This window comes from Pinus tabuliformis, chromosome Q (genome assembly GCF_031772625.1).
Source record: "Pinus tabuliformis cultivar Carrire ecotype Pingquan chromosome Q, CPIR1, whole genome shotgun sequence".
Taxonomy (NCBI): Eukaryota; Viridiplantae; Streptophyta; class Pinopsida; order Pinales; family Pinaceae; genus Pinus; species Pinus tabuliformis.
This window is the reverse complement of record NC_142296.1, coordinates 1,234,543,243-1,234,557,988: the sequence shown is the minus strand read 5'-3', so window position 1 is coordinate 1,234,557,988 and position 14,746 is coordinate 1,234,543,243. Positions and strand designations below refer to the sequence as shown.

General features: G+C 40.4%; 1 protein-coding gene across 2 annotated transcripts in view; it reads right to left on the bottom strand.

Annotated features, from left to right (window-relative positions):
• Positions 1-14,746, bottom strand: part of LOC149224278 (putative rhamnogalacturonate lyase B) — a 441,880-nt gene that overhangs the window by 296,560 nt on the left and 130,574 nt on the right. For both annotated transcript variants that reach the window (XM_089386060.1, XM_089386061.1), the window contains one exon: positions 1,824-1,979. In XM_089386060.1, the coding sequence (XP_089242186.1) occupies positions 1,824-1,979 (156 nt within the window). The remainder of the gene's footprint in view (positions 1-1,823; positions 1,980-14,746) is intronic.

The window sequence follows — 14,746 nt, the reverse complement described above, 5'->3', positions numbered from 1 at the left end:
GTTGCTGGCGTCAGTCCATCAACAAGGTGTCATCAATATGTTTTAAATATCTTGATCAAGTTCTGCTAGAAAATATCTGCAACAAGGCCTAGATTAGGCCCTTTTAGGAGAGTTCAGATTACACAACAATATTACAGAGATCTGGCTTTGAACTTCTTTCACGACTCAGTCTCAAACACATAGGTAACTCAGACCTTACTCTGACTTGTGCTGAGGCATCCTCAGACTCTGAACCAGATGATGTCTATGTAGCTCCTGATGATGATCCTGTGTCTAGTAGTGGTGATGGACTTGATGATTGATCATGTGTACACTGTAGACTTGTAGTAGGCCAATGGCCTCATAGCTTGCAGCATTGTTTTTGGACTTTATAGGCCATTTAGAGCCTCATTTCTTATGTATTTTGCTATTTTGTCGATGATATGTATTGCACTCGGTGCCATTTTGATATATTCACCTTTGCATGGTATATAAATGAGCAAACTTTGCATATTTTGTCTCTATTGGCTTGGAATCATGGTTTTACATCTTAAAAATAGTTTTGTTTCATTAAAAATTAATTATTTAATGTATTTTTTAAAAACCGGTTCGTTTAGACCAAACCAGTCCCGGTTAGACCGGTTCCGGTCGGTAAACCGGTTAGCTAGGTGGACCGGTTCGGTCACCGGTTCCGGTTTTAAAAACACTGATAGAGATAAGATTGAAACCTTCTACTTTGATACCAATTGTTGGCTTTAATAGACATCAGAAAACATATAAACACATATATGAACTAAGGGACACTAGGAGTATATGGTCAAGAAACCCTCGGAGGGAAAAATCTATTATATTAAATCATCTCATTTATATTTCTATTGTACAAAAGATCCCTTTATATAACTATAGGTGACCATGACAACTATGTCAGAATTGGACATTTAGTTCGACCATCTCCATAAGTATCTCCTTACCATGTATCTCTCAACCAAATATTCTTCCCTGGCATCTCCCATTTCTCTCCATCTCTAATTATGACATATACTTCTAGAATTGGTCTTTATCATTGCAAACCATCATATAATTTATTTATTAAACATCAAAAGTAGGAGTTAATCCTTCACCATCATGTCAAGCATGGAATTATTACCAGGTATCTCATCAAATGGAAGAACCTATAGATGGTTAACAGTTTATGAAACATCATCTAGAATTGCAAGCTTTGAGGACAAATCTTTCGAAGGTGGGGAGCACGTTGTGTTACTCTCCCAATAATTTATGACTTGCCTAATAATCTTTCCTTTTACTCAGTTATTTCCGCTAATAATGTAAGTGATTGGATCAAGTACCATACCCCTCAAATGCTTCTATTCAAGAACTCAGTCTTATTACCAATACTCTTTTAGTACTCACAAGTAATTACTTTCTTCTTGTCCACTCCTTCATGTGTCAACGGAAGAAAGTGCATGAGATAACTACCTCTTCCATAAATAAGTAATGGTAGGAATAAGGAAGACATCAAAGAAACTTGTGATGTTATATTCCAAAGTTTCCACCTTGAGCAATATTGCAATAAGAGTCTACTTTTCTAATGTGTTTATTTCATGTGAGTCTAAGATTGCATAAAATATCATTACACCTGCTATTATTGAATCTTAACATTGTTTCCCACAAGTTAGGTAAATTTATTCCCAATCATTTATACTTCCTTTGGTTCTCTCTACATTGCAATTTATTGTTAATGTAGCTCTAGCAAATAAACTTTGGGAAAGACACAAAAATAAAATAAATAACTTGCCTAAAATTATGTGCATGCACTCTAGATTCTACAATGACATAACTTTTACCTGTAACTTTGCATCTTGCCACAAGGAGAATGGGTGAGCCTCTCTTGATGAAGAATTAAGATAAATGAAGACTGGGCCAAAAACCTTTTGCCACGCTTCTCCAGAACGAAACTTAGGACATAGCTCTTCACCCGCATAATGAGCACTATGAAACATCTGCATTTTCAATTCAACTTTAAAATAGACAATAAAAATAGAAACTTCTCCTGCTTATGCTAAAGTGGAACACTATATCTTAAATTTTAAGTAGAGAAAACCAAATTTTCTTGGAACTTCCTGCCATGGACATGTAGTTCATGATGTTGTTTAGTGGCTGAAGATTTTAATGAATGAGAATTACTCATAAAATAGTTCAACATCCTTTCTATGACTGCAGTAATGAAAACCTGAAATAGCATTTAATCATAGGCAAAACATAAAAACCATTTAATCATAGATACTCTGTCAGCAGTTTTTTTTCACAGGTCACAAACTGCAGACAGAGAAATATATAGCATCAAAACCTATGATCAAGAATTCTATAGCGTATCTTCTTCATGTCAGATGCACAACAAACCTCAAAAACAAATGTTTTATATAAGCATCTCAAGTAATACGATATTGCACAAGCATTCAAGTGGAGATATTAGTCTATGGTAAATTGATGCACGAGATATGTAAATTGGTAAGCATAGGAAGACCAAGCTTGGGCTTATTCATGTAGTTGATTGCTGAGTTGTACTTAGCAGATGTTGTGAAGACTCCATAGCCCATGACACAGTACACCAAAAAAAATTTAAAGTTCAGAAGTGAGCAGGGCATTCCATCCCCTTTCTTTCTCCTTTGTCATCATTCTCTCAGTCCTCAGATTCCGCTACTCTGTGGGGATATTGTATAAATGTCACTAGCATGATGAGTAAAGCGCTATGTCACAGAACTAGGATGGTTGAGACTCGGTCAACTAGCCAGCACACCTTGGAGTGTTTTTTTTTTACTTGGTTAATATTCTCGCTTTTCAGCGGCGAATAATTGACTGGGTTTTTTCACTTACCGCATACCCCAAAGCCGGGGTGATGGCTTGAAGATCATGCCATAAGTCCATCTTAGTGTCTAGGGTCGATGTATATTGCCATGCTAGGTCGTCTCTGAAATTTCGTGGAATTTGACTAAGTGTAGATAGGAAATTAAAAATTAAAAATTTCCCGCAGGATATGAATTTTTAATTAATTTTTAAGTAAATTATAATATAAATAAAGTGATGCCTGAAGATTTGAGGGTGTATGAATAACCAAAATTAGATGTCTCCACCTCCACATTCTTCTAGGACACACTTTGAGAGGTAAAAAAAATCACTTATAAACCCTCAAAACCCACTTTTTTTAAGTCTAGTGGGAAAATCAAGAATAAATTGAAAATAAATTAATAAGTGGACAAAAGTAATAATTATTTCCACATCCCAAATGAGGTGGAAATGAGTTGGAAAATCAACTCAAGTCAAAGGACAAGTTTGATAGTGATTAGGCACCCACATAATCAAGAAATCATTACACTTCATCAAGTCGAATTTGTGGGCAAGATTTGGAGCCGAATTTCCCATGTGGCGAGTCAAATATCTCAATGAAAATTGGCACATGTTTGAAGATATTTTATGGGGTTTTAATTGAGAGAGTAATGGAGGTATGTCTCCATTATAACCTACTCCATCATAGACTTGTACACAAAGCTCTTCACTCCAACTACCAAAAGGATCTACACACAGCCTAAATACAACATCCACAGCAGATACGCAAAGCAATTTGAGGGTAGTTCGTTGGTTTGATTTCAGAGGTGTCACCACTTGTATTGATGGTTGAGAATTCATTGAGAGTGTGTCTCCCTTACCACCTGTTGACCACTGGAGTGGCACCTGATGATTATATGAAGACTCCATGCCCAAGGATGATCCAAATGTGAAAATTTCTGAATCTAACACATCAAAAACCCCTGCTGCAATATCTGGTTTATTATATCCTACTTGTTCTTTACATTAACAAGTTATTTAATAATCTAAACATCGAAATAAAAACAATTGCAGCCTTCACAACTATACAAATCAACAACTGAAATAAATTGAGACAACACAACGGACATCGTTGTTTTTGGACAATCGTCCCTAGAAAAACCCAATGCGGGAAAACCGGTGCAACATATATGAGGGTTTTATTATTACGCAGATTTCTGAATACAACTAGGGTGCCAAAAATGGCTCACCCTTTAGAGAATATCCTTGGCAACAATACCTCTATTTGGAGACAGATATTCTGACTAATCAACAACCGGATAAACAATCCCACAGTGACTTTGGTTGTTCCTTGTGCTGGATAGTGAAAGCTGCTCCACGCACTCCTCTGGAACTGCGTCACCCTCTCTAGAACTGTGTCATCCTCTCTGGCTCTGCGTCACCCAATCAGCTCTCAGTGTGTCACACTGAATCACCTCAGTGCAGCCTCTGAAGCTCTCTGTGTCTCCTACGTCAGCCACTATTGCCTTTGCGTCAGCTTCTTTGGCCCTCAGTGTCCTCTGCGTTGGCCTCCTTAGCCTCTGCATCAACCCTTGTTGCCTCTGCATCAGCACTCCTAGGCTCTACGCTACCTCTTCCGGCACTTTGTCGCCTCTCTAATATGTATTCTTCAACCTCTTGTTGACCTGCCCCTCGTTGCAACTGATCACTCACTCGATTTCCTCAGCAAACCCTGCCCCAGAAAATCGAATTCTTGATCTCACTTGGTGTATCTCCAACTAACCCTCAAGCCTCCTCTTATACTTTTCTTGTTGATGATTCAACGGCCGAGATTAAGTCCCTAATCAATGGCTAAGATTAGAGCTGGTTTGATCCTTGTATTTAGAACTTTCTCACCCATTTTATATTGATACACATTAATTTATTAATTTTCCTAAGTTTAGACTTAGGAACCCCATTAAATATATCAATTATTTTAATATCTCTTCATCCGAGTGGAATTTCTCCAGATGATTTCTGGTCTTGGAGATCTCATGTGCCTTAGCCTCTCCACCAATTTTCATGGCTAGAGCACATCCGATGCTACCAAAAATCAACACTCCCTCTTAGCGAGGAATGTACTCTAGTAATGCCTCACCATAGAAGCATCACACTGATCCTCCACATCGATACCTGTGTTGATGCTTGGCCTGCTGACTCACATCCACTGCACTGTAGCTTCCTGTATTGTTGCCCATGACACTGCCACTGCCACTGCTACATTTGTACTACAACTCCCTCTCAAAACGTTGCATCATGATGCCCATAACACTGTCACTGCTAACTGCTACACTGCAACTTAGTTACCGAGAAGTAAGTAACTAACTTCACGCAAACACTGACATCCTGGTCAGTGTGGAAGCCTCGTGATGCTGAAGCTATCTATGCTGCTATCCTGTGCAGTGTTGATAATATCGCCGATATTTCGGCGAAAATCGTAAATATCGCGCGATTTTCATGGAAACGAAATTTCGGCTGGAATATAGCGCGATATTTTCTCATTTCGAATTTATCGCGATATGTACGAAATTTCGGCGATATTTTAACAAATATCGCGAGACGACCATAAAAATCGCCGGCAGCCTTTATAAAATGGGTTTAGGCCCTAAATGAGCCATTTCTGTTTCGCCGTTTCGTGAGAGCTGGAGCCTGGAGACGCTGCGGAGGGTTTTGGCTGCGGAGGGTTCCGGTTTACAACTTTACAGCCTACAGGTATGCGTATGCCCCAGCGTTAATACTTTGGCTGCGGAGGGTTTAATTGCAGTGGATCTGTAGTTCTGGCAGTCGCACTATTCCGTAGCAAATTGCATACATATCGAACCTCGTTCCAAACTTCCAAGTGACCAAAGTTTTGACGAATGGGATGATATAATTGTTTTGTAATATTGTATTGAAATGTTAGTTCGAAGTCACAGTCTTCATTTGTGACAGAATTTTGATCTATGTGATTTCCAATTGAGGGCATCGTTTGTGGTGACTAAATTAAATGTGGTTCAACGCTTGCACAAAAGGGTTGCTTAGTCACATTTTGTTGTTTGTTACCATACGCAAAAACGCTACTACCACTCTCAAGTTAATACTATTATACTACCATAATCCTCACAGCCATAGGGTTTATCTATATACCACACAACCATAAGGTTTCTCTGCACATGTAAAAGGGTCCTTTGCATTCAGATATATCTGCTATACTGTCCAGACTCCAAACATATCAAGGTTACTGTTAGCAAGATCACTGTCTGTATGGTAATAACAAGGTCACTGTCATGTCACAACAACTATCATGATTCAGATTCATTACAGTCATCAGGTCACTATGTCAAGATTACTGCTGTCATGCTGCCATTAATTACTTTCATCAAGATCTTGTTATAGAAGGTTGCTACCCAGTTCACAGGTCACTGACATAATCCTTCATCAAGGACTCTTGCCATGAACACAATCATGCCTTCAAGTCACCAACACAACGCCAAAGTCACCGTCAAAGGTAACTGCCTTATGAGGTTACTGTCACACTGTCATGAGTCTCAACATGCATGTAACCAACAGAATTTGGTCAAACCCTGTAGCATCCAACCCAACATCAACAAATCTGTTCTCAGTTTTTGAAAACACTAATCCTTTTTTGGGGGCTTAAAAGTTAACACGTCATGTTTTGCCAGTACTCTTTCCTGATGCCTTCTTGTATTGGACCATGTAAAGCAGCCTCCAATATCATGATGTTTATGGCTGCAATTCACATTAAAAACTTGATGTGTTGATTTTATTTTACATCAACTCTTATTTCACCTCCTACAATTACTTGTCTACCTTATTAAAATCCCCTCTCAACACTCATTTAGCCTCAGAAAGATTGTTAGTGAACCAATATTAGAAGAATAGATGGAGCATAATCCCATGTTTTGGCCTGAGATTAGGAAAGTTGCCTTCCCACTCTACCATATTGAAATCTTTCACAACAGTTGCCCTCCCACTCTACCATATTGAAATCTTTCCCAACAGTTGCTTATCCTCAGAAGATAGCATATAAGCCAACATTAGAAGCATAAATATAAATGCTTTTATTATCCTCAATGTATACACTGCCTGTAGCAGCCAAATCGCAGTCCTCTAACGCTGTTATTGAATACATTTATATTTTATGATTTTAATGTCTTTTGACTCTTTTCTACATAGCTTGACTAGGGTCCTTTGTGTGAAGATTGCAGATTGTAGAACTTTGTTAAAGTTTAGTCCATTTGTCTTTGAAGAATGAGGATTTGATATTGAGACCTGCACCCATGGAATTTCGTAAATTCGTATTACTTATTAAGTTATTAAGTTACTAATTCCAAATTTTTTTTGGTGCTGTAGGTTTCCTTTTGAGTTAGCCCACTACAAAATACAAATATGCCAAAAAACTTGGACCCATTTTGGGAGTATGGGATCCCTGATGGTGGGACAAATCGTGCATATCTTTCATGCAAATTGTGTGGGGACAAGATAACAGGTGGGGTTACACGACTGAAATACCATCTTGCTAGACTCCCTGGACATGATGTTGGCATTTGTAAAGTTTCTAGTCCGGAGCTTATACGAAAAGCTCTTGAGGCAATTGAAGAAAAGGACAGAAAGAAGGAAGAGGCAGAAAGAAACAAAGCTGAACGTGCAGGTAGATCTTTTGGGATATCTTCTCCTAATTTTGATGTTCAGGGTAGTGGCCCTACTGGCCCTAGTGGGAGGGGCTCCACAACTGGCATCCATCACATGCTAGCGCTACTGCTAGTGTGAATGCGAGGTCATCATTTTTTGTTCCACGAACAGGAGCTGGAGCACAACCTGGCATAAAATCGCTTTATAAAAAAAAGGAGAAGGAAGAAGCAGATAGAGTCATGGGGAGGTGTATTTTTTGGAGCGACTTACCTCTCAGCATCACAAAAACCAATCCATTTTGGCAACCAATGTGTGATGCTATTGTTGTTGTGGGCCCAGGGTACAAAAGTGCCACATATGAGGAGTTGCGGGGGCCAATTCTTCAAGCAGAAAAACAGGACATCAACTCTAGATTGGCGGAGTTGAAACAGACATGGGAAGTCACTGGATGCACAGTGATGTCTGATGGTTGGACAGATAGGAAGGGTAGGACCCTTCTAAATTTCTTGGTACATTGTCCTAAAGGTACCATGTTTATTAAATCGTTGGATGCATCAGAACATATCAAAGATGCAGCAACGATATGTGAGTTGTTAGATGGGTTCATTCAGGAGATTGGTGTGCATAATGTGGTGCAAGTCGTAACAGACAATGCAGCTAATTATGTGTCTGCCAGCAGAATGCTTATGGAGAGGCATCCCACATTGTTCTGGACTCCATGTGCAACGCATTGTCTTGATTTGTTGCTTGAGGATATGGGGAAACTCTCCTTCATCAAGGAGGCAGTTGATATGGCTAGGAGCATCCCCAAGTTTATTTATAACCATGCTTTTGTTCTTAGCCTTATGAGGAGGTACACTAAAAACAAGGAGTTGCGGCATCCTGCCATCACACGTTTTGCCACAACCTTTATTACTCTCCAGTCTTTGCTTCGATGTCAGTTCGAGTTGAAGCAAATGTTTGTGTCTGATGATTGGCGTGGTTGTAGATACAGCAGGAGACCTGATGGGAGAGCCATTGAAAAAATGGTGTACTTTGAGACATTTTGGCGTGGAGTACAAGAAGCACGTGCAGTTAGCGAACCTATAGTAAAGGTTCTTAGATTGGTGGATGGAGAGAAGCCTGCAATGCCTTATTTGTATAAGGGCATGGATAGGGCCAAGGAGGCCATTCGTTCCTATTATGCAGACAAGGGTTCTGCTGGCCTTAATAGGCAGATGATGTTATGGGATGTGATCGATAGTCGGTGGACAAGGATGCTTCATCGACCCATTCATGCAGCAGCACTCTTCCTCAACCCTGCATTTGCATACAAATGCAAGTTTCGTTTTGATGGCGAGGTGATGGAAGGGCTCCATACCTGTATTCAGAGGATGGTACCTGATTCTGAGCTTCGTAGCAAAATCAAGCGCGAGGTACAGAGTTATCAGGATTGTGTTGGCCTATTTGGCTTTGATGATGCCATTAAGGAAAGGGCCCTCTTCATGCCACGTAAGTGACAAGTCATCACTCATTAGAAATTAGAAATTTGAATTTAATTATGTTTTAACTTTTAACTTTTAACTTTTAAGTTTTTGAATTTTTTATTTCATTATTTTGTTGTAGATCTTTGGTGGCGAAGCTATGGTGCAAGGGCACCAAATTTGCAAAATTTGGCTATACGAATCTTGAGTCAAACATGTAGCTCTTCAGGGTGTGAGCGCAATTGGAGTGTATTTGAGAAAATACACGCCAAAAAGCGCAACAGGTATAACTTTGAACTCAAGCCTTCAGTTGAGCAATTACACTTATTGTAATTTTTAATTTTTAATTTATGACCTTCAAGTGTCAAGAGTCAAGAGTCAAGACTCATTACTTTTTTTGACACTCTTACAGGTTGGAGTTCGCACGCCTCAACGATTTGGTGTATGTGCATTACAACATCCGACTTCGAGTGAGGCAAATAGAATCACCAGTGGATCCAGATGCCATTTCCTTAGACAATATTGATGTATTGTCTCCGTGGAGGGTGGAGTCTCAGGAGCCCATATTGGAGGAGTCACCTTCATGGTTGGAGGAGCCAATGGCAGATGATCCATTAGAGCAGGGGCAGCAAGAGGAGGACTCGGAGTCAGAGGAGCAGCAGCACTTAGAGGAGGAGCAGGAGGAGCTGGAGGAGGACACTGCGGGAGCATCAGCATCAACACCATCTGCTATAGATATAGGAGAGCATAGCTCCATGCCTATCACTCATTATTTGACATTAGGTGCAGAGGCAGTGTCAGGGCCTTCTACTACTAGGGGCAGGCCTGACAAACAGCCCATCATGTTTTCCTGTAAAAGGGGGAGAGGGTAGTAGATAGATAGCTGCTAGTTTTATTTGTTATGCTACATGTAACTCATGATGATGAGATACTTTTATTATTATATGTGATGTTATTTTGTATTGGTTCTCCACATTTGAGTCCTTGAATGGACAATTATCAGGGATTAGCACGATTTGGTATCGCCTTTGATATATCATTTCTATTTGACATCATATATATCAGTGTTTTCTTCATATTTATGTGCCAATGTGTTTAACTTTAAACTTTATTTCATGTTGTTATTGCTTTATATGTTTAAAAATCTGAAAAAAATGAATATATTATGCATTTTTTATGCTTGCTTTTGTTGTTTAAATTCTGAACATGAAGATGTTGCTTTAAAAATTAAAATAGTTTCTTGAGTGTTTGCTGGGCACTGTATAGTTATACTCATTTAATGCCAATTTTTTGTTTTTTTTGTGCCCTAGGTTTGAATTAGTTCACTACAAATGTCAAATATGCCAAAATCCTTGGACCCATTTTGGGAGTATGGGGAGGCTGTTGGTGGGGCAAATCAGGCATATATATCATGCAACTTGTGTGGGACCAAGATGTCAGGAGGGATTACACGATTGAAATACCATCTGGCTAAACTCTCTGCATATGATGCAGCAGATGTGATGCCTTGTATGGTTTCTAGTGCAGAGGTTATACAAAAAGCTCGTGAAGCAATTGCTGAACAAGACAGAAAGAAAGCTGCTAGGGAGAGGCCAATGGTCTCAGATAGATAGCTGCTAGTTTTATTTGTTTTGCAACTTTTGCTACATATAAGTTTATAACTCATGATGATAAAATACTTTTAAACTTTTATATATGTGATGTTGTTTTGTTTGAGTCCTTGATTGGACAATTATCACTATCAGGGATCAGCAGGATATGTGATGTTATTTTAATTTTTGTTTGAGTCCTTGATTGGACAATTATCAATTTATCACTATCAGGGATCAGCAGGATTTGGTATCGCCTTTGAAGTTTGATGTATCATTTCTATTTGACATCATATATATCAGTGTTTTCTTCATATTTATGTGCCAATGTGTTTAGTTCATGTTGTTATTGCTTTATATGTTTAGAAATCTGAAAAAAATGAATATATTATGCATTTTTTATGCTTGCCGATATTTTGCCGATATTTTCGTCGATATTTCCGATAAGATATTTTCCGGACCCTCGCCGATATTTTCCCGATACCGATATTATCAACACTGATCCTGTGCACCATCTGCACTGTTGCAAACACTTATGTGCCTCTCGCACTGCTGCAACCTCCACTGCGCTGTCTCAGATTTCTGTACTCTAGCCCTGCCTTGCTGCTCCATCACACTTTGCTCCACCCAACACCTGTCATCATTCTACTGTCGTTAAGCGCTCTCGTAGCCAAATGTGATCCAAGAGTTTGGGCACCTCAAGGATCCTGCCCGTAGCATGTAGTCCTCCTGACTACAACTCGATGTCTCCCCACCTCTTCTCTAGAGGTGCATGAGCACTCATGGCACAATCATCATCAGTCTCGATATCCTTCTCTGTCTTTGTTGGAGCTGCCTTCGAGTCAAAAGCTTCTCCCTTGCCTTTCTTCCTGGGGCACTGAGATGCATAATGTCCCAACTCCCCACAGTTGAAGCACTTGACTGTGGAGATGTCCTTCTTCCTCTTCCCTTGTTGTCCCGCAGATGTTAGAGCCACATCCTCCTCCTCCTCTTTCTGGACTCGAACTCCCTTACCGCTACTCCCTGCCTTGGTCCACCTCCTGGTCTCTTCCTGTCGAAGAGCTGCCTACATCTCCTCCCAACTGGGGAGAGTCGCTCTGCCCAGCCCTCGGAGACTGCATTCAGAGCAGTCTTGACCATAAACTCTGGATCCGGTGTAGACCCTACGGAAGTAAGCTGGTCACGAATCCCTTGCAACCTGAGGAGGAAGTGATCTATCTCCTTTCCTTTCTGCATCTGATATGTCCTCAGTTGATTCTCCAATAGCATCTTCCTCTATATGGAAGAGCCCTAGTATAAGGTGGTTAGGGCCTCCCACATCTCCCTTGATGTCTTCTTCTCAGCAATATGTGGTATGAAATGACCTTTGACCCCGTCTAGGATCATGAATTTCGCCTTCGCCTCGGCCTCCTCATACTTCTCATTAGCATTAGGTTCAACTGGGACAGCTACAGTTTTCAAGGCATAGTCCTTGATGCGACGCTTATCCAAGATTGCCAGGATCCTGGCCTTCCAAATGACAAAATTGGAAGCCCTGTCCAATCTGTCCAGATCCCTCAATCCATTTACTGTCATCCCTGCTCCTCTTCTAGACTCCCTCTGAGTCTCGACTTCCCTCGTGAAAATCCTCCGGCCGACTGTCGAACCACTCATCTCCAATCCTCCTTTGTCGTTGCAACTCGAATTTGGATGTCTTGGCTAGAAATCCGTCGAGGTAGTGCTTACCTCTACCTTGGTTTAGTCTCCTTAGACACTATTTTGCACTGACAGAAACAGTGTCCCACTAGCTCCTCAAATCAAAATCTACATAGCTCCCTTAACCCCGGCAACTGAAGAATCTGAGCCCTTCAGGCTCCGCGCAATCACGACTTACGCTAGAGAAACTCCCTGGCCAACTACGTCAGTCCTACCTAGCTGAAAAGGATGACGTGGCTCTGCGTCAACCTGTTTTGCCCCTCTCTTCCTCTACGTTGGCCCTTCTCCTGGCTCAAAATGCTGACGCAAGCCCTGTGTGAGCCTCCGCATCACCTCCTTGCACTGCGTCACTCCTCCTCTTGCCTCTTTAGCTCTGGAATAGTACTATCTCTCGGGACAACTGCTTCTCTGCTGCAAATGCTCAAATTTCTTCGGTTGGTGTCTTCAGTCCTCTTTGATCTACAATCGCTCTCATACCATGTGAAATTTTTTGGATCTAACACATAAGAAACCCCTACTGAAATATCTGGTTTATTATCTCCTATTTGTTCTTTACAATAACAAGTTATTTAATAATATAAACATCGAAATAAACACAATTGCAGCCTTCACAACTATACAGATCAACAACTGAAATAAACTGAGATACCATTATTTTTGGGCAATCGTCCCCAGAAAAACCCAATGCGGAAAAATCGGTGCAACATATATGAGGGTTTTATTATTAAGTAGATTTATGAATACAACGAGGGTGCTAGAAATGGCTCACCTTTCAGAGAATATCCTTGCCAGCAATACCTCTATTCGGAGGCACATATTCCGACTAATCAACAATCGGATGAACAATCCCACAGTGACTCTGATCGTTCCTTGTGCTGGACAACGAAAACTACTCCACGCACTCCTCTGGAACTGCGTCACCCTCTCTGGAACTACATCACCCTCTCTGCGTCTGTGTCACCCAATCAGCTCTTAGTCTGTCCCACTGAATCACCTCAGTGTAGCCTCTGAAGCTCTTTGTGTCTCTTGTGTCAGCCACTACGGCCTCTTCGTCAGCTTCTTTGGCCCTCTGTGTCCTCTGCGCTGGCCTCCATAGCCTCTGCATCAACCCTTGTTGCCTCTACGTCAACCCTCCTATGCTCTGCGCTGCCTCTCTAATATGTATTCTTCAGCCTCTTGCTGAACTACCCCTCGCTACAACTAATCACTCACTCAATTTCCTCAGCAAACCCTACCCCAGAAAATCGAATTCTTGATCTCACTTGTTGTATCTCCAACTAACCCTCAAGCCTTCTCTTATACTTTTCTTGTTGACGATTCAACGGCCGAGATTAAGTCCCTAATCAACGGCCAAGATTAGATCTGGCTTGATCCTCATTATTTAGAACTTTCTAACCCATTTTTTATTGATACACATTAATATTTTCATTTTCCTAAGTTTAGACTTACGAACCCCATTAAAAATATTAATTATTTTAATATCTCCTCATCCAGGTGGAATTTCTCCAAACGATTTCTAGGTCTTGGAGATCTCATGTGGCTTAGCCTCTCCACCAATTTTCATGGCTAGAGCACATCTAATGCTACCAAAAATCAACTCCAAAAGACACCTGTACCATCAAATATCATCGGTCAACAGAGTTTTTTAACTCTACTTCTATTTCTCATCATCTCTCTTGTACCCAGATTCCACACCGTGTGGAATTGTAATAAGTAATAATAGTAATGATGAGTTTTGAGTCTTTAATAGGCCTAGGATGTTGGGACTTGATCAGCAAACGAGTACACCTTGGAGTGTTTTTTTTATCTGGTTAATTATCCCTTCTTTTTTAGAGACGGATAATTTTCTAGGTTTTTCCACTAACTTTTTACCCCAAAGTCGAGGCGACGGTTTGAAAGTTGAGCCCCTAACACATCTTAGTGTCTAGAGTCGATGCATATTACCATACTAGATCACACAAAAAAATCTATGGAATTTCGTTCGGTTTAGGTAGTCATTTTTTAATTTTTTAGATTTTCCGATTTGCGAAAATTGCAAATAAAATTGTATTTGAATTGTAATAAGTGTATTCTAGAGAAGTTGTATGGATATGAGTAATAAAAATTACACCTCTCACCCTTAACTTTCTACTATGACACACTTTGAGTGGTTAATAATATGCTTTGGAATATTTGGACTGAGGATTTCATGGGGCCTTCTCTCACTGTTAGCTCGAGTGCTTCTAAACTTAGCACTTCACTATGGAGGATTACGAGTTTCACTTGGAGGAGATCACACAGTTCCTTGAATCTGCGCAGAGCATCTTTGGGATCATCATCTGAGGTGGCAACACTTGGTCTGAGTTTGATTTGGTTTTACTGGAGTTATGTCATTGCTTTGGTTCAGTCATGGATATGTTTACTATGCCATATAGAGAAATCGATTTTCCTTGGGTGCCACATGAGGAATTCTATTTGCCTTGGTGTCTCTATCATCTCCACTTGGAACTCGACTTGCTCTTTCTTGGGATGTCATGTCCCTTCTCA